This window comes from Paroedura picta, chromosome 1 (genome assembly GCF_049243985.1).
Source record: "Paroedura picta isolate Pp20150507F chromosome 1, Ppicta_v3.0, whole genome shotgun sequence".
Lineage (NCBI taxonomy): Eukaryota > Metazoa > Chordata > Lepidosauria > Squamata > Gekkonidae > Paroedura > Paroedura picta.
In genome coordinates this window covers 68,315,115-68,335,171 of record NC_135369.1, presented here as the reverse complement: position 1 = coordinate 68,335,171, position 20,057 = coordinate 68,315,115, and the positions used below count along the sequence as shown (strand labels likewise).

General features: G+C 41.7%; 1 protein-coding gene and 1 long non-coding RNA gene across 5 annotated transcripts in view; one reads left to right on the top strand and one right to left on the bottom strand.

Moving 5' to 3' along the window:
* Nucleotides 1-3,797: 3,797 nt before the first annotated feature.
* Nucleotides 3,798-18,712, top strand: LOC143839605 (uncharacterized). 2 transcript variants are annotated; one of them, XR_013231783.1, is made up of 3 exons: nucleotides 3,798-4,204; nucleotides 4,354-4,521; nucleotides 18,582-18,712. It is a non-coding gene; the product is annotated as an uncharacterized LOC143839605 (long non-coding RNA). The 2 variants fall into 2 exon arrangements; XR_013231782.1 differs by having other exon boundaries at nucleotides 18,457-18,583.
* LRFN2 (leucine rich repeat and fibronectin type III domain containing 2) overlaps nucleotides 18,673-20,057 on the bottom strand; it is a 371,749-nt gene continuing 370,364 nt past the window's right edge. For all 3 annotated transcript variants that reach the window (XM_077341800.1, XM_077341791.1, XM_077341807.1), the window contains one exon: nucleotides 18,673-19,975. In XM_077341800.1, the coding sequence (XP_077197915.1) occupies nucleotides 19,054-19,975 (922 nt within the window). In that variant the 3' untranslated portion in view covers nucleotides 18,673-19,053. The remainder of the gene's footprint in view (nucleotides 19,976-20,057) is intronic.

Genomic DNA, 20,057 nt, shown 5'->3' with positions numbered 1-20,057 from the left:
TTTCAAACATAGGTATAAACTCTATCTGCTGAATCTTTGTGTTATGTGTCTGTATTTTGTACTGTTCCTGTTAAATATCACTACTACAGTGGTTTCCAGTCTAAATTTGTCTTTGATTCATTTATTAAATTGAAGCCCATTCAGTGTCCAAAATCTATGCCTGGATGTCACACAACTATTGCTTAAAAATGCTTTGCTGGCAAAAGTAGGGACTGATATTAGTAAAAATATATATATTATTTTGTAATATGCTTGGGTGCATGACTCTGTTAATTTACAAGCTGTCCTAATCCTTTGAGAGAAAACTTTCATTTCTAGTATAGTTTGCCACCACTCTCAAAATTCTGTGGAGTTGTTGGGATTGTTTCTAATCTGAGGGTGCTACACATTTTTAATGGATTTCTTGACGATTAAATTGAGCTCAATTATACTGTAATTAGCTTCTTTACTGAAACCTATTTTGTGTTTCTATAAAAGGGCCATCACAAAATAGAGTAGGAAAAAAACAATAAGACGGAACGATAGGGTTGCTATGTCCCTCTTGGCCACAGGCAGGGGATGGAGGGATAGAGTTATCAGCTTCTGGTTGGGAAAATCCTGGGGGTTTGGAATGAAAGCCTAGGAAGGACAGGGATCTCGGTGGGGTATAATACCATATAGTTTACCAACCAAACCATTATTTTTCTCCAGGGGGACTGATTTCTATAGTCTGGAGATGAGCTGTCATTCCAGGGGATCCCTAGGTCCCACCTGGAGGCTGGCATGCCTAGGAAAGGAAGATGCATGAAGACAGGAAGTGACAAAAGATCTTGAGGCTAGGAAGTGCCATAAACTCACAGATATACTAAGCCACAAAGTAAAATATCTTTGAGAGTGGAATTGCAAACCCAATATGACAAGAGTCTGAACTAGATCAGGCACCACAGTGTTGCAAACACACTCTGACAGATGACTTAGATAATAATTCAAAACCCAGCTGTATTGAACAAACAGTTCAGCAGCACCCTTGAGCTTCTTCAGACCAATTGTTCTAGAGTGATATGACAAATCAAAGGTAACCTGGAAAAGATTTTTCAAGTGGCTAAATGTCAATGCCAATTTTTAACAAAATTCCCTTTTCATCTCACCAGTTACTGCAACTAACCACTTTCCCCATGAAATACATACCACATAAAAACTGAATCGCCTTTCCAAAAACGTGCACTTCTGGCTGGCCCTCTCCAGGGCAGCATTCCCCCAATAGGATGAGAGCTCTCCCCCACTGAGGGTCAATCAGAGGCTCTTCCCTGCCCCCATCATCTTTCTGCCAGTACTTCCCATGAGAAAGAAGAGTTGGCAGGAGGTAAGCCATATGCCGCCAACATTCCCTCCACTCTGCTCCACTACAGCCCTGCCATGCTGCCTGCCCTTTTGCCTGCTGGGAGGCTGGGTAAGGGCCTTAGGCCATGCTGGCCACCCTGCTTTTCCCAGTCTCCTGGGCTCCAGGGGATGGCAGAGATGGCCGGCTGTGCTCTGTGCCTGCACTGCTCTCACCAGACATCTAGCAACCAGGGGAGGGTGGAGTAGGCTGAAAGGCTGTGCTCCATACCACTCTTGCTGGCCTCCTGGTTACTGGGGAAATGAGAAGAAAGCCAAACAGGCATGCTCTATGCTGGTCCTACCACTCTTGACAGCCTTTTAGCCATTAGGGAAGGGCAGGAAAGACCAAGCAGGCAAACTCTGTGCACACCCTACTGCTCTTGTCAGCCTCCTATATACCAGGAGAGCTGGTGGGTGGGGCAGGGGGTGAGGGAGCAGGGCCCCAGCTGAGTTTTAATAAAGGTGTCAATAGAAAGACTGAGTGTTATTTCTGTCAACAAACTGCCCTGTTCTGCAGCATACGTGTTGTGTATGTCTAGGACTAGAACATTTTCAGGGAGGATATTAGGCTTAAAACTGTTATAGTCTACTCTAGAAGAACATGAGCTCTGCAAGTGAGCCAGTTGTATTGGATACAAATATATGACTTGACCAGGCCAAAGCTTGATTCACTTCATTTTCTTCTATTATCTGCTTGGCTTCTTCCTGTGCTGTAGCGTGAATTGTGTTGGAGCATTTTCTGCAAATTTTTCCTGCTGAGCTGATATAACAACATTGCTAAGGCCTTTAGAAATCCACCTTCCATCCTTTACCTTTTCCCCTTGTGATGTCTTACACATCCAGAGCAAAGGTGATTAAATCAGAATTTGCATGGGAAAACAATATTACAATGAAAATCCCCCCTTGTTTATTTGTCCCACATTCTTCTTATTATTACTTGATGGAGGAAAGGCAGCTATGCCAAATACTGCAGAGCTTTTTTCCTCTTTCTGTGCTGACATGGACCTTTCCTTTGGCTGCCTTTAAAAATGAGAACTTAAAAAGTGAAGCCAATGAACTAGCCAGTCTGAGTAGTTTAGGATTATAAGGAGTTAGATTTTCCTCAGTCTTTTAATCTGGGGTCTGCCAATTCTAACTCCTGCCTTAAAGGAATAACTTCTCCTCTTGTCCATACAGTCCTCCTAAAAAGTTTACTAAAATTAGTATCAGTGGTGTGGTTGCGTGCCTCTGGCTGGGTTGATGCTACAGGGAGGGGAGTGGCCCCTGATGGTCCCTGCCCTCCTGGGGTGAAACCAAGGATGACACAGACAAGGTGGTAGTTGCTGCCAATGGTGAGTCTTTACCTTTTATTGGAGCAACAGCAGAATCTCCTGAGGGGGGAACAATGAAAAAGGGGATTCTCTACCACACTGTCAGCTGAGCTGCCGGAGTCTTCCGCCCCATTGTCTTAACCCCCTGAGTCTGGGGAGGGGCTGTGCCACTCCATCGTGGCTACTGATAGCCTCTTTGACTGGAGCCTCCCATCCCAATCCTTCTATCTTCAACATGAAGAGAATATGTTCTTCTTCCTTACTCTACTGCCATTGACAATTGCAGCCAAGGAACTATTCAAGTCACGTAAGGAGGAAATCCACACTTGCAATCGCACAGCAGTTTGAACCTCTGACTAGGTATCACAATTCGGATGTAAGAGGCAGTATCCTACTTTTAGGCTGGAGAACCTAAGGAGTCTCTTTGCTCCTGTTTAAATGGCTTTTCCACTGGAGACTGCAGGAAGATATCAAACTTTGCTTAGTGGCGTGGAAGGATACAGAGCAAGAGAAACTTTTATGTTGTTAAACCCTGACGTACCTAGTGAACAGTCACTCACATCCAGGCTTACTTTTAATTTGCTGCAGCCAGGCAACTCTGAATGTGTCAGAACATCACTAAGGAAAAACAAAATAAAACCAGACATCCACATTTGTATGCCATGTGAAACTACGGATTAAACTAACCCATCGAATCAACTAAAACCACAGCTGCAGATCCTGGTTTGAAAGACTAACCATAGTCAGTACAGTGACCCACATTTGGAAAATCACCAATCATCCGTGTTTTCTCATCTTGTCTGAACTGAGCTGCAATGAATGTAGCTGTCTCAGATCCTTATCTGTCAGAGGTATCTCATTAGAGACCTGGACCTTCAATCTATTAGAGCCTGGTTGCAACAGCACCCAACTCTAGTATACCTTTCCAAAGCCCCTTTCTTGCTGGCAGATTATTTACCAGCCGAAGAAGTCCCTAAATACCAAAGCATATTTACTTTGGCATGCATCAGTGTCCTGCCCTCAACCCTCCTGGGCATGTCCCAGCCAAATGGGGAAAGGTTGAAACTGTGCAGAGCAGGTACTATTGCACTGCTCCTACTATAGTGACATTCACTCACAACAGAGCCTGACACTATTACTAAACTCCCCAGGATGATCAGAGCAGTCCTACACCTCCCTACTTCTTTGATCTGTCTTCAGAAATAATGTGCAGTATCATAGAAGTTTGTAGGAGAGCATGCAGCATATATAAGCAGATGGTTTAGTCCTTATCACAACACCTTTAAATTTATTTACTCATCTTAGTATTTTATGTGGCAAGATCGTAAGATGATTTTAAACTGAAATAAGCTGATTGAAAAAGCCACACTCAAAAGACCCCTGAATCCCTTAGATATGAGTTGTGTGATACAATGTCATCCTGCTAAAAGTACTTTGGTAAAAATCTCAGAAACAGTATTTTGTCATTTAATGTTTAAACAGAGAGGATAAGGGATGATATGTATGCCCTTCTATTTCTGATTTCATTTCCACATGTAAGTATATTTCATATTGTGATTCTTTCACATTTACTGATTTCAAGAATGATTAAATTTAATTTAAATAAAACACAAAAGATAAACATGAGTGGTGGGATATAAGGTTTTCACTTAACACTTGGAATAATCTTCTGATTTCTTTTCAGTTGAAGGGCTGTCATCTGTCGAAACTGCCCTTGTCCCTGACCTAGAAACTGCAACTGGTACAGAATGGAGGAGCCAGGATTCTTGCCGCAATATCTTGGAGAGCCCACATCCATCCCATTCTTCAGCTGCTGCACTGGTTACTGGTTGAATTCTGGATCCAGTTCAAGGTTTGGGTTTTGACTTTTACGGGTTTTACCCATCTGAGCCCAGAGTATCTGAGGGACTGTTTGTCTGCCTACGCCCCCCAGAGAGCTCTTTGCTCATCAGGCTGGTGGTTCCTGGCCTGAGGGATGTATGCCTGGCCTCAGCCAGGGCTTTCTCAGTCCTAGCCCCTACTTGGTAGAATGAGCTCCTGGAAGAGCTAAGGGCCCTGATGGAAATATCTCAGTTCCATAGGGCCTGCAAGACAGAGCTCTTCCAACGGGTGTTTGGTTGAGGCCAGGATACAGTTGCCATCTAATGGCTCCTCTTCTATACAACAGCAAACTTCTGTTACAAAAATCAATTGATGGTGCCACCATGAGATGGCTGTGCTGGGAGCAGTGAGACAGAAATCCAATAAATTAAATAGCCATTCAAATATAGCCCTGTGATTTAGTGATTAATGCATTGTTTTGGAACAAGCAAGGAGACCCTTCATTCCTATGTGTCTGCTTTAAAAGGAGTACTTCCCTTACGTAAGAAGAAGACAGAGACTTGGTTCTTACATGCCGCTTTTCTCTACTCGAAGGAGTCTCAAAGCGGCTTACAGTCACCTTCCCTTTCCTCTCCCCACCTCAGACACCCTGTGAACAGCCCATTATGCATGGGCCATAATGCCCGCGCTGGCGGTGACAGCGCTTTGGGGAAAATCTCCGATAATGCTTGCCACCGCCACCAGCATGGGTGCTTCCTGGCCCAGGGCTACAGAAGGCCCGTGTTGAGCAAACATGGGAACTTCCTCAGCTTCCTGGGTAAGCCGGGGGCCGGCAGGGGCTGAGGCAGGCCAGCGCTGTACATAATCACCAGCGCAGGTTCTTTTGACCCGCCCAGCCTCGACCTATGGTGTCCCTGTAGGGACACTGCATGCCTCTGCGGGCTCCGTGTGCATACAAAGGGAATGGCGGAGCATCGTGCCCTGCCAGAACGGCATGGCGACAGTGCAGGTTAGCTGCCACTGTGCATAAAAGGTCAAGGAGATGAGCCTGAGAGTGCCCTGATATCACTGCTTGGACACAACAGCTTAATCAGTGCTGTGGTGAGCCCAAGGTCACCCAGCTGGTTGCAAGTGGGGGAGCATGGATTGAAACCCGGCTCACCAGATTAGAAGCCCACACTTCTAACCACTATGCCAAGCTGATCTATAGATGGTTGATCTGCTTCAAAGCTGCTGCTCAAACCAGTAGCCCTGCAATGTCCCTCTTCATTCTCAGAAAATGACAGCAAAAATAGGGTGATTCAACAGAAGAGAACACACAATAATGGGTTTAAATGGAGAACTATATTATCTTGTATGCTATAGGCTGATCCTGCATTGAACAGGAGATTGGACTGGATGGCCTGAATGGCCCCTTCCAACTCTATGATACTATGTGCTCTGATTTCCCCCATCCCTGTTCCATGGTGATGGCTATCAGATGTGGGGGCAGCAATAATGTCATATCACATATTTTATATTAGGAGTTATTACCAAGAAAAAAGAAATAGAGGAGATGAATGGTTGGAATTTTCAAATAACCTTAGGAATGGTGAGTTGCATCCTGCATTAATGAAAGAGTTGGGAAAAGCCTGATACGCTGTATTTTGTGTACAGCTCAGCTCTAACTTGTATGAAATATTCATCTGATAAAAGCATGTGACTAGGCTACCAAGTAGGTAAAACATTTTATCTGTCTCATATTCTTTTTCTCATGAACAGGCAGTTGCTTCTTTTTTCACATAACAGGAAATCATGGTTTACTGATAAAAATGATGTTTAATTTGTGAAACCCACATTCGGCTCACTGATGAACACTAATTTAAAACCTAATTTTGCTTCAACAAATGCTGATTTCTCCCATCCTCATTCTGGATTCATACCTGTCTTCATATCTCTGTGTCTTGGGAATATACAGGAATGACACCATGGAGTCTAGCTGGGATGCATGTACCTGTATGTTGTAGGAAAACACGGGCTTGGGCCTGAAGGAGTCATTCAGTCTGCATGACAGCACCTCCTCTGACAGAATAGCTTTTCCATTGGTGAAGCAATAAGGGAGATTTTTATTTTGTATCTCCCTTCCCTCCTGTTCAAACTCCTGTTTTGCCCCGACACTGTTTCTGCAGCTCTCCTGACCCACAGGAGCACAACACTGGAGGACATGGAAGACTGCCACAGGAAGAGGAGAGACAGGGAGGCTTATGCTGCTGAAGAACCAAGCCATAATTTAGACTAACTGTGGCTAATAAGTCACAGTTCCTCATCTGATCAAATGTCTGGTATTTGGACAATTGAACTAACTATAGTTAGTTCAGAGGTTTTACACTGTTAGTGCAATTGTATGAAGTGCTTCTCCCATCTAAGCCCATTGATTTCCATGGGCTTAGACTCAAGTAACTCTATATTGGATTGCACTTTACGTCTGAACTGAGCCAAAGGTGGTTGATATAGCACATCCTTTTCCCAATATGTTCTATCTATTTTTTTGAATTTGAGACATGTGTCTTGTGACTAGATCACCATAGTACTTCCATCAATAATTAACTGCTTGGTATGAAAATATTCCAGTACTGTTTGTCTTGAGAAGAAAACTCAAGCTGTTAATAAATTATACATTGATGACTTTTAAAGTCCATGAACCTCAGTGGAGAAGAATAGTTTATTTTGGCAAAAGGAACTGTTCAATAGAGCCATTCCCCAAGCCCCGTCAGGAAAAGCATTTAGAAAAAAGAAGAAGAAATAAATCAACTTCCACTGCGTATGAAATGCAGTTAATCTAAAAGAATAAAGAACTGCATTTTGTAAGTGTTTAGAAGAAAGTATTAAGGATAGATTCCTTGAGAGTTAAGAGCTCGTTTAAATGTATGTAGCTAATGATAGTCTCCTCCTAAATGAAAAACTGACACCGAGCTAAAATTACCTAAATGTTGCGTTATACAATCATTGTTGATTGTTGACAAGTTGGTATTCTCTATGTGTATTTATGACTGTAAAATGATGGGTTGATGTAACAAGATTTCATTTTGCTTGTGATAAGGAGCTTGCCTTTTCCTATAAGAACAATCATTATCAATTGATATATAAAAAAGAGATGATCATCCAAAATATAACAAGTGAAGGTAGCCAAATATCTTGACCATGAAGCTACCTATGTAAGTGTCCTTTTCAATAAGAACTAACAGTGTCCAAGAAGCCATAATTCACAATGGTGGCAGGAAGAGCAAAACTGGAGCTATAGGAAATTACATTTGCTCAAGTTGGTGCAATATGATCTATAGTTATGGATTTATAGTTATGGACTGGATGAGAGCAAACGTTATTCCGATCTTCAAAAAAGGGAGGAAGGATGACCTGAAAAACTACAGACCAGTAAGTCTGACCTCTGTTGTGGGGAAGATAATGGAGCAGATATTAAAGGGAGTGATATGCAAACATCTGGAGGACAATTTGGTGATCCAAGGAAGTCAGCATGGATTTGTCTCCAACAGGTCCTATCAGACCAACCTGGTTTCCTTTTTTGACCAAGCAATAGGTTTGCTGGATCGGGGAAATTCGGTTGGTGTTGTTTACTTGGATTTTAGTAAAGCTTTTGATAAGGTTCTCCATGATGTTCTGATGGATAAATTGAAGGACTGCAATCTGGATTTTCAGATCGTTAGGTGGATAGGGAATTGGTTAGAGAACCGCACTCAAAGAGTTGTTGTCAATGGTGTTTCATCAGACTGGAGGGAAGTGAGTAGCGGGGTACCTCAGGTCTCGGTGCTTGGTCTGGTACTTTTTAACATATTTATTAATGATCTAGATGAGGGGGTGGAGGGACTACTCATCAAGTTTGCATATGACACCAAATTGGGAGGACTGGCAAATACTCCGGAAGATAGAGACAGACTTCAACGAGATCTGAACACAATGGAAAAATAGGCAAATGAGAATGAGATGCAATTTAATAAAGATAAGTGTAAAGTTCTGCATCTGGGTCAGAAAAATGAAAAGCATGCTTACTGGATACGCTTCTAGGTAACACTGTGTGTGAACAAGACCTTGGGATACTTGTGGATTGTAAGCTAAACATGAGCAGGCAGTGTGCAAAGGTAAAAAAGGCAAATACCATTTTGGGCTGTATCAACAGGGGCATCACATTAAAATCACAAGATGTCATAGTCCCATTGTATACGGCACTGGTCAGACCACACCAGGAGTACTGTGTGCAGTTTTGGAGGATCACTTCAAGAAGGACGTAGATAAAATTGAAAGGGTACAGAGGAGAGTGACGAGGATGATCTGGGGCAAGGGACCAAGCCCTATGAAGATAGGTTGAGGGACTTGGGAATGTTCAGCCTGGAGAAAAGGAGGTTGAGAGGGGACATGATAGCCCTCTTTAAGTATTTGAAAGGTTGTCACTTGGAGGAGGGCAGGATGCTGTTTCCGTTGGCTGCAGAGGAAAGGACACGAAGTAAGTTTAAACTTGTAATTTAAACTACAATGATATAGGCTAGATATCAGGAAAAAAATTTTCACAGAGGAATTCAGCAGTGGATTAGGTGCCTAAGGAGGTGGTGAGCTCCCCCTCAGTGGCAGTCTTCAAGCAAAGGTTGGATACACACTTTTCTTGGATGCTTTAGGATGCTTTGGGCTGATCCTGCGTTGAGCAGGGGGTTGGACCTGATGGCCTGCATGGCCTCTTCCAACTCTATGATTCTGTGATTCTGTGATTATTCTAAAGCAGCTATATTTATTTTTCATAATTTACAGTAGCATGTATGCTTAATTCATAGTAGCCAGTATGTACTCAGGGTGGCAAAATTCTAATCTATATAGAGGTAAAGGTATCCCCTGTGCAAGCACCAGGTTACTTCTGACCCTTGGGGTGATGCCCTCTAGCATTTTCATGGCAGACTCAATACGGGGTGGTTTGCCAGTGCCTTCCCCAGTCATTACTGTTTACCCCCAGCAAGCTGGGTACTCATTTTACCGACCTCGGAAGGATGGAAGGCTGAGTCAACCTTGAGCCGGCTGCTGGGATCAAACTCCCAGCCTCATGAGCAGAGGTTCATACTGCATGACTGCTGCCTTACCACTCTGCGCCACAAGAGGCTCTTTTCAATTTATATAGCCTTGTTCAAACAACAATGACATTCAGTTGAAAAAGAGCAGAACTGGTTCCACTGAAGATATAAGAATCAGTTCCCATTTGCTGGCTGAGTCTAAATATGCAAAGAAGTGCAGCAACGGACTGCTTAAAAGAATAAAAGTTTTCTTTAGAAGAGAAACAACTTTGTAAAGAATGAGGAGAGATAGAGTTCTATCTAGTTGTTCTACTCTGTTCATTCAGTCTGTTCTGGAGGCAAGCAGGGAGGAAGTATGCTCAAAGGAGTAGGAAGTTTCCAGTGGAGCCAATCAGCACACTGTAGGAGATTATTTGAAATATATTGGGGAGTTCCTGTTCTAACTTTGCTAAATACTTATCCCCTCTGATGACCCCTGTAGAATATTCCTCATATGCTCTTGAGCAGGGGTAGTCAAACTGCGGCCCTCCAGATGTCCATGGACTACAATTCCCAGGAGCCCCTGCCAGCGAATGCTGGCAGGGGCTCCTGGGAATTGTAGTCCATGGACATCTGGAGGGCCGCAGTTTGACTACCCCTGCTCTTGAGTCAGCCACACTACAGATGTTGCATATATTCCAACACTACTGGTCCTGACTCTGTCTGTGTGACTGGAGACCACCCGTTGTTTTACAGGGTTCTGGTTCACATGAAATTACTGATGGGTGAACACCACTCAGTTTAATGAGAAATTAGGTCAGCAATTATTAGCATAATTGGAAAACACTACCGTTCTGAGAGTTCTCAATTAACTGACTGGTGGGCTGGCTGCTGGTAGCCTGGTGCCAACCATCACTGTAGCAGCAACCAATTTCCCAGCACAGTAAGTACCGTGAGAAAAGAGAAGTAGAATCTCTGTTCCTGTCAGAATCCAAGGAAATGAAGGAATAAATGACATTGGTTTTCACATTCATTTTCAATATCCAAATACATTAAACCAATAGCACTTTAGTTTGTTTTTTTTTCCCAGGGAGGGGGAAAGGAAAGGAATTCTGAAATGAAGACATTTGTACACATTTGTAGAACATATTTCATGGCTGTGGCCCATTCCAATTTTAGTTATTACACATCCTGGATTTGACACAGAGTGAACACTCAGGAAGGATCTGCTGCTAGTCAAGCATGTTTTTATCCTGCTTTTCAACCCAGGAGTTCGGAGTTGCACACGTGCCTCTTGGCTCTTTCATTTCATCCTCCAACAATCTTGTGAGTTAGGCTAACTAAGAGAGAATGACTGGCTCACGGTAACCCAGTGGTCTTTGTGGCAGAATGAAGATGTCAGTCCAGGGCTTCTGACACTCTAACTACTCCATCACACTAGGTCTCACTAATCTAGGCTTCTTCCCACAAGTGGCAGCCGTTTAATCACATGTCAGGAAGATGATCATCATTATGCATAATTTAGACTCAGTTTTCCACAGTAAGAACCATTGGGTTTTAAGATGTCTGGAAAATTACCCTACAATATGCCTTACCTTACCTAGGATTGCCAGCTCTGGGCTGGTAAATTCCTGAAGACCTTGGAGGAAGAGTCAGGAGAGGGTGGGATATGATGTGGGGAGGTACCTTAGACTATTTCAGCACTGGGAACTTCACTGCCCTGGCTCCTGTGCAGGAACACAAATCTGGGGCAGATGAGATGCACTGGTCCAAATGCTCCTCTGTGCGGGAGCAGGAAGAGGCATGGCAACCTGCCCCAGCTCAAACTCCAGCCTGCAGCCTGACACAAAGCTTCTAGTGCAGAAAAGGCCTCAGTGGAGTATAATGCTATGGAGTCTATCCTCCAAAGCAGCCATTTTCTCCAGGGGAACTGGACTCTTTAGTCTGGAGATGACCTATAATTCCAGGGATCCCCAACTGGGGACTGGTATACCTAGCCTTACCTTTCACCTCTTCCAAAATGTATAGGACACTGATGGTAGTTACTAAGTAAAAGGTAATGCAGGGTGATTAGAGAAGGGATTCTGTTTCTTTAATAACTCTGCAGAAGAGGACATTTCAGATGCTTGTCTTCCTTGGCATCAGGTTGTTCTGCCTGTGCCTAAAGTGTATACTCTGTGTATGCCTTAAGTCATACTCCTTTTTTATACTTAATCCTTTTATTCTATGGATACTGAAAGCAGTTTGGAAGCCAGTGATAGAGCACCAGTAATAGCAAGAATTGGAAGAAAGTAATTTTCCTTACAAGGAAAACTTAATGAGTTCAGCAGTCATAGTGAACAGGCCCAGGATTTTCTTTCTTTCTTTTTTTTTAAAGAAATAATGCCCTTCAGTACACAAATTACTTAACCTTTCATAACTAATTACATACAAATTAATTACAAATGCCATAAATTTACCTCCCCTGCATGCTGCTAACTTCCTTGTAAATTGATCCTGTCACAAGCATCTGAACTGACTAAATGGAACACAAATAATGAATCAGTGCATTGACCCCTAATAGCTCAGTAGCATCTAAGGTTGAATCCAAGTGGGAAGGAGATTTCACAAGACACTGCAGCAATGTTGAACACACTCTCATTAACAGTTTTAATGGGCCGATTGGAAAAGTCTGCAAAAACGGGTAACCTCTCACTCCCCACAAAAAAACCCATTAGCTAAGAATTCTATTGTAACCAAGAAAGGAACCACTGTCCATATCCATTAAAAAGTGATCCAGCAGGCACAAAATATGACCAGTGATGGGCAAACTATATGCTTCCTTGCTCAATAAGAAGTTGCTTTTCTGGATTGAGGATGAAGTCATACTGGGCTAAGACCAAGCTGGATTACATAGAGGACTTAGTGCAGTTTGACCATTGCCATACTCTTCAGTTTACTGTAGACAAGTATACCAGCTCAACAGATGGTAAGTTAGCTGTTGCCTTTATGGATCTCAAAGCAGCTTTTGACTCAGTTCCTAGGGAAAGGTTATGGGACAAATTGAATAACTCATCTATTGATAAACATCTCCTTTTCCTGATTCAACCACTATATAATCAGCCTACTGCCCAGGTGTGATGTGGTCCATCTGGTTTTATTTCAGGTTTTATGAATTTTATTTTGAAAAAAGTAACAGATTATTGATAATACTTATACTGCAATATTGTTACAGTCTCCTTTTATATCAATTTTTGGTATTGCTTAATAGCAGTTCTTTAGATTCTAATATAAACTTAATTTAATATATATGCTATCTTGCTTCACATATCATATAACTATCAATTTTAAAGCCAAGATACTATATGATCAGACTACTGCTCAGGTGAGATGTGGTCCATCTGGTAAACCAACCAGGGCTGTTGCATTGAGCAAAGGAGCCAGGCAAGGATATATCCTAGATCCATTGCTATTTAAGTTCTCATATTTCTGGAGACGAATTTCACTCACCTTGCCTAGCTCATGTTAAATTACTCTGTCTCTTATATGCAGATGATACCACTCTTCTGTCAAGATCTGTGACTGACCTATATAAGCTTATAGGTTCCTCTTTTGGAATATTGTTCTGATGAGGGCTAAGCTATTAATGTCACTAAGTCAAAGGTTCTTTTCAGTAAAAAAAACAAAGGATAAAGAAGTACAAGTGATCAATAGCAAGTCAACTCATGGAGCAAGTGGAATATTTCAAATATCTAAGAGTTATTTTTCAGGCAAGACTTTCTAGGAAGGCTGCTATGAACATGCAGAAGGCCATCTCAACATTTTATCATTCCTCTGGTAGCCAATATGTTCCTGGGACAGTTTAACTACTTGATGCTAGAGTTATCTTGGCAAATGCTACATGCTATCAGGATTTGAATCACAGCAGTAGCAAACAAAATAGACCACTATTAGCAGACAACATTCCTACATAATGTTTTTAGATTCCTTCAAAATGTTACAGGAATAGCTTTGAGAGCTAAAGTTGAGGAGATGTCCTTTTAAGCAAAGGCCCAGGGCACAGAATTCAATCTGAAAATTAGGATCCTAAAATCAAATCCAGAATAAAGTTTCTTCAGACTGGTCAAGCTGGACCATCACATGAGTTATTTGAAATATTATTGGATCATAAATTATCATATTTGGTCATTGCCCATGATATGACAGAATCAACTCATTTCATTAGAAGACGTGAGGGACTTTGATTATGTATGTTGATTAGAGCCTACAGAATGTGTTCATTTTTCTCAATAGGCATTCTCCCGCTAAACAAATAAATAAATAATAAAAATGCCAACTATCTCTGATCTAACACTTCCAAATTATAGACAGGCATGCATGCTTGTGCACACAAATGCCTAAGTTCAGTGGTGATATTAGGAAAATTCAATATAATTCCATATTCAGATAGACTCTGTAATTGTGGCAACCGAATCAATCGTGTGGATCAGATTTTCCTGCCCCTAATTTTTCAGATTTAAGAGTTGAATTGATCTCTCCATTATTTAACCAGGCTGATTCTGTGAAGGCAAAGGGGTGACAGGTTACAGTAGATGAGCAATTGGGATGTGAATGTACTGCATAGTGCAGGGGATTGGACTAGATGACCCATGAGATCCCTTCCAGCTCTATGATTCTATTATTCTATGATTCTATGACTATTTATCTTCAGAAGCAAAGTCATCTTGGCTACTCAGATATAAAGATAAACAAACTATTTTGCATGTGGTGAAATTTCTGGCAGCTGTTATGTTACATGATAATTTTTGTAGTAATGTTTGGGTCCTCCTTTTGCGGGGTGAGGGCTTCCTGGTTATGAATCTGGTTGTGAAAGCAGTTATTAAGAAGCAAGAAGTAAATAAGGCAGCACTATCCTCATTTAAAAATGGCTTCTTTTACTCACATTGAAATCAGCAGATCTGAGTGGCAACATTCTGACATCATATTGTGCAGGAAACAGTGTTTTGAATAGTCATACACACACATGCAAAGGCAGGGTTAAGGAGACTAGCTGCATTACAGAGACCTCAAAACCAAATCAGGAGAATATTTGGCTCAGCCCTGTACTTGTGTAATTTGTTGTTATTTAAGAAGACTGTAAAAAGTTTGATGATCTCATGACCATCATCCCAAATATATTATGACCTCAACCTTTCCTCCCATAAATGCACATGTAGGATTTTTTTAGCTGAGTCAAGTGATATGATCACCACTGCTTTCATAGCTTCACCAATCAGATGGGAGAAAAATATGGGAATGGTGCACAGACCTCCCATTATCCATGGTGCCAGCATGCACACTAAACCAAAGAGCGAAGGAAGAAACAGGGTTCTGTGAAGCTGTATCATAGAAGAAGAAGAAGAGTTGGTTCTTCTTTGCTGCTTTTCTCTACCCAAAGGAGTCTCAAAGCGGCTTACAGTCACCTTCCCTTTCCTCTCCGCACAACAGACACCCTGTGAGGTAGGTGAAGCTGAGAAGGCCCTGATATTGCTGCTCCATCAGAACAGCTTTATCAGTGAAGTGACGAGCCCAAGGTCACCCAGCTGGCTGCATGCGGGGAATCAAACCCGGCTTGCCAGATTAGAAGACCACACTCTTATCACTACACCAAGCTGGCTCTCAGGATCAATCCTGGCTAGCACTTGGAAAGGTAACTTCCAAGGAGTACCAGGACCATGATGTGGGGTCAGGAAATGGCAAACCACCTCCGAACATCTCCTGTCTGACTACCAGACAATTTTAGGATCTTCTGGCTACATTATGCACATGCCATACGTCAAACAGTATCATCTGTAAGCATGTGCAGAATCAATGAGAGGGAAAATTACAGGTCCATAACTCAGTTATTTCTTTTGGATTTTCATGATGAAAAATAAGTATCTCCCCCCCCCCCTCCCGGTAATAGACAGAAATGTGTTGGATCTTTCTGGTTGTATACCCAATAAGTATACTTCTAATATTTTTAATTAACTTCATGGTTGAATGAGAATCACTCCAGCTGCCAAGATGAAAAGAAACTTGTCAATACAATTAAATAAAAATAAACTAACTACTAGAAATGATAGTGGAAGAGGGAAATGCTAAACAAAAATCTTTAAGTGCTTTCATTGAATTTAATTAAAACAAGGTATAATTAACTAGCAAAGCAGTGCTGTCATCTGGACATTTGCACAATGTAGAAATTAAGCTCTCATTTGAATGAGGATGGATGCAGCTAGTAAAGCTCCTAAATTGATTCTAAACATTTTCGGTTCCTCAGACAAATGCATTGTTAGAACAGCATTTGTTTCAATACAAACAATAACATACAAGCCTCAATCCACAGCTATCTTTGGGAAAAGTACGTGTTGGATTCCATTCAATTGTGATCAAGTGCACAAGATACTCAGGTGGTATAGATGAATGTGATGTTGGAGAAGAGGAAAAAATATTACCCATTTCAGAGTTCTGGCTGCTCTTTCATGCGCACACTGATTTCCTAACTTACCAGATTTTTGACTGTGTTCAATTCTCCAGACTTTTGCACATGCTTTGATTGGGGAAGTCATAGAGAAATGGGAGCCTTATCATGCCTTGGTTGATTTGCATGGGTTCTGTTACATTATACAAAGAAAACTGCTCCATCCCATTTCTACTATTTCCCATGGCATAGGAAACAAAAGGTATGATAAGCCCTTGGCACTGTTGTGACTGAGCATGTGCAGCAGCCAGAGCTGCTAGGAAAGATGGATAATGAAATTCCTTGTGCTTCTGTACAGCAGTGCATATGACCATAGGAGCATCTGTGACTTTTGGGGCAAGATTAAGCAGGTCTACTCAATAGTTAGTCATCTTATTCAATAGTATTTTCTCCCAAGGAAGTGTCCTTAAGATCACCGATCATGACTCAGATCCCTGTGTGTAATTTTTAGTTCTTGATGGACTGTTTTTTTGTTTTTGTTCTTTCTCCTCTTGTTGCTTTGTTAGTTGCCTTGAGCCTGTGGAGATATGGCAGGATATACATATTTTGAACTATTAAACAAATTCAGGACTTACTGGAGGCACTACAGGAATGCTCATAATGAGACCTCCTAGACCTTCTCTCTAGTGGCGGAGGTTACAAAAAGAATATAACTGGGAGAGCTCATATTGGCTGGTGTGTATGCACATACAATAATGGATCCAATGTTGACTAAATATATACACCAAAAGTCCAAGCATAGCTGGATCTTGAGAATGGAAAACTTATTTGGAAACTGATTTTGGTCTCCTGTATTTTAGATTATGCCTCATAACATTAATCATCCTTACTCTGGTGGAGGAGCTGTTGCATATAAATAAAATGTGCAAATTCTGTTAAGTAGATCACTGCATGAACATAGGGCATCCTAGCTAACTGAAAAACCTGAAAGCATTATTCTTGTCATTCCAAATGTTTCCCCTTGAAGCCTGTTGAGTGGACTTGGAATATTTGCAGCCTTGCAAAAATGCTAAGGGGCCTCAATAGATGGAGAAGCCATAACCCTTTGTGGAACGAGAAGCTGACTTCCATCATTAACTGACTTCTATCACTTACCCAGTGTTTCAGATTTCATAGCTCAAGATTTCAGTTAGGATTGAGGCAATTAATGATAGAGAAGTAAGAGACCTGGCAAGTAATGCTCTGCAGGTAGGGTAGGGATGATGACAAGAACTCCAAGAAAGTCCCATGATGAGACTGTATAATCAACCTGCTTATGATTGGTAATAAGTCATCATAGAAAATATCACTTGGAAAGAATTTACAAATAGAGGATTTTTTAAAAGAACAACCAAGACATATTATTGGTCAAAAGCAAAGCATTAAAATAAATAAAAGAAAGAAAATCCATTTTTCCAATAAGTTTTTTTTACTGTACATTTTGTAGCAAAAGAGGGAAGGGGAAGGAAAAAGAAAATATTTTGTTCACAGGGATGTCATTTTCTAAAACTCCAAATAGGAAACATGACGAATAACAAGATCAAGTACACAGTCATGTCACAATATATCTCTGAGCTTCTCTTAAAAAAAATACATAGTGGTTTTCTGTGTGTGTCTTTCTTCTGTGCCTTATAATTTTTCTCTGCACATTCCTGAAAAATAATAAATAATCATGTGCAATTTTTGAAAGGGGGTCTCAGGAGGCAGATCCTTAGGAACAAGAAAATACAGAAAATGAATTAGATGCAGCCTCTCACTGCTCTAAAGGCTGCAAACTCACAGTCAAGTCATGATATAGCAGCTGACAGGGAGGGGAGGAGTGTGAGAGAATGCACATCTACCACCATTCCAAGTATTGTGGCAACGATCTTGCTTAAGACTTTGTCAATCCATTCCAAGCCATAATAAATTGTCTGTATTTGCAGGGATTTTGGCAAGTGAAAAGGGACTGAAACCTGGTGAGGGGCAAGGGGACAAGAAGTTATAAAAATTACCTGGAATGTTAGGGGTCAGTGACGTATCTCATCTTCCACAGCTCCTTTGGAGTGTTACTACCAACAATACATTCAGTTGTATGACATGCCTGGAAATCTTAGATCTTATGCTCTTATTTTGATCCATATGATTACATTTCATTTTGTGGAACCAAATGAACATGACTCTTTTTATCACAAAGAGATTCTTTCAAAACAAAAACCTGGGTTTCTCCCTCCCACCCCATTTCAGACATCAAACATGTAATTTATACCAATATCTTTTGTAGTCTGCCTTGCACACTGACAAACAAGAAACCATGAAAGCAATGGAAGGGGGAGGAGGATTTTTTTTTTAAGTAACCCATATTTCTTTTCTCCTGGACAGGAAGATCATAGGAAAGTTGTGCAGACAATTGGTCTTTTGGATATCCTGTTTTGTCAAAAATGCTAGGTGAAGAAAATAAAAAAGAGCAACAGAGGGAAAAATACCATTTTTTTTATTCCAGAGAGAAGAAAAATCGTTGGCCAAACAATGGCAAAAAGATTTCCACATGTTGCAGATATCCCTATGAAATTAAACGGAGGTGTTTTGCTCTTCTTTTCCCCTCACTCAGCTGTCCTGTTTCCGCAGGTCCTGGAGCAACCACTGTGGCATCTGGGGCTATCTTCTTGCCAGTCTTATATCCATTGGATTGGTCTTCTCAGACAATGAGAAAATGAAGAGGGAATTACCCTCTGAATTAAATATGTGTTGCTTAACCTGCTTTCATTCTCATTTCATCTTGGTTGAATGTTCATTGGGAGGCTGGGAGCTTTTTAATTTTTTTGAAAGCACCGAATGCTATGAATGAATTCCTTGAGACATTCACACATGACATAACAACTGTGTTGGGGGGCATTTCATCTCCTCCACACTGTTACTCACCTATTCAAACTTCATGGCCTCTCATATCTCATCTTATATTGTGTAAAATTTTTAACACTGGCTGACCCAAATACGGCTATGTTTTTCCCTCTTTCCCTTCTTATTTATGGCCTTTTTCACAATTGTAGATTTTGTTATGCTGGGAAGGGCTGAGAATGGAATAGAGGGCAACTCTTATTTACACTGTGCTTTCCATTACCCACTCTGAGCTCCCATAAGTCCCCTTTGCCCCTGTTAGGTCACTGTCATCATATTGCAAAAGCATGCCATTTACTGAGAGACTGCGCTTTGTCCAAATGTTTGTGATCTTTTTGGGGTAGTTGCAACATTGAGAGGTGGAAAAGTCCCCCATGTCAAAAGAATGGCTACGCTTAGTTTTACCCTCCAGTGGTAACATGAGGAGGCTACGGAATTTGGACTCCTGCTGGCCCAGCAGTGGCTCCTTGTCCGAGTGATGGGCCACTGTTAAAGTTCTGGAGTCTACTGCTTCCTCCTTTTTCTGACACTTCAGTTCCAGGGAGGCGAAAGCTCCCATGAGCCGATCAATGTTGTTGTGCTTTGGCCTGGATGGAGGCCTCCACTTACTGGACAATGTGCCCTGCTCACTTTGGAGGCTGTAGCCATCGCAGTCACGGCTATTCACAGAGCTAGAAGAAGAAGAGATGCTGCTATGTGCAGATTCACAGTTAAATTCCATGAGCTCATTCCTTACCACCACTTTTGGGTTGACTTGCGGTAGGACCCCATTCTGGACAGGCTGGGATCCATTGGTTTGTGAGTAGACGTTGCTGACATTAGCCATCTTTCCTGGGGCATTGTTGCAAACTTTGTACCGGACCATGAGTATAACAATGAAGACCAACAGAGTTGCCACAATAATCCCTCCTATGACTAGGATCATCGTCCCACCAAGGAACTGGCTGTGCATGGACTGGCACTGGGGATAATCCTCTTTGGTGTAGAACTGGGCACAACCCACAATGTTGGTAGCGGTGAGCGTTGTGGCAGTGTCGTCCCACATGGCCAGAACACAAAGATCATAGCCAGTTCCGGAAACCAGGTTGTTCACCACAAAAGCCTTGTTCGTAGCAGGGATCATCCTTTAAACAAAAAGAAAACAGCATGAGCAAGAAAATCAAGCAGAGCAGTTGCAGAACTACAAGTATTAGTAGATTCTTTCAA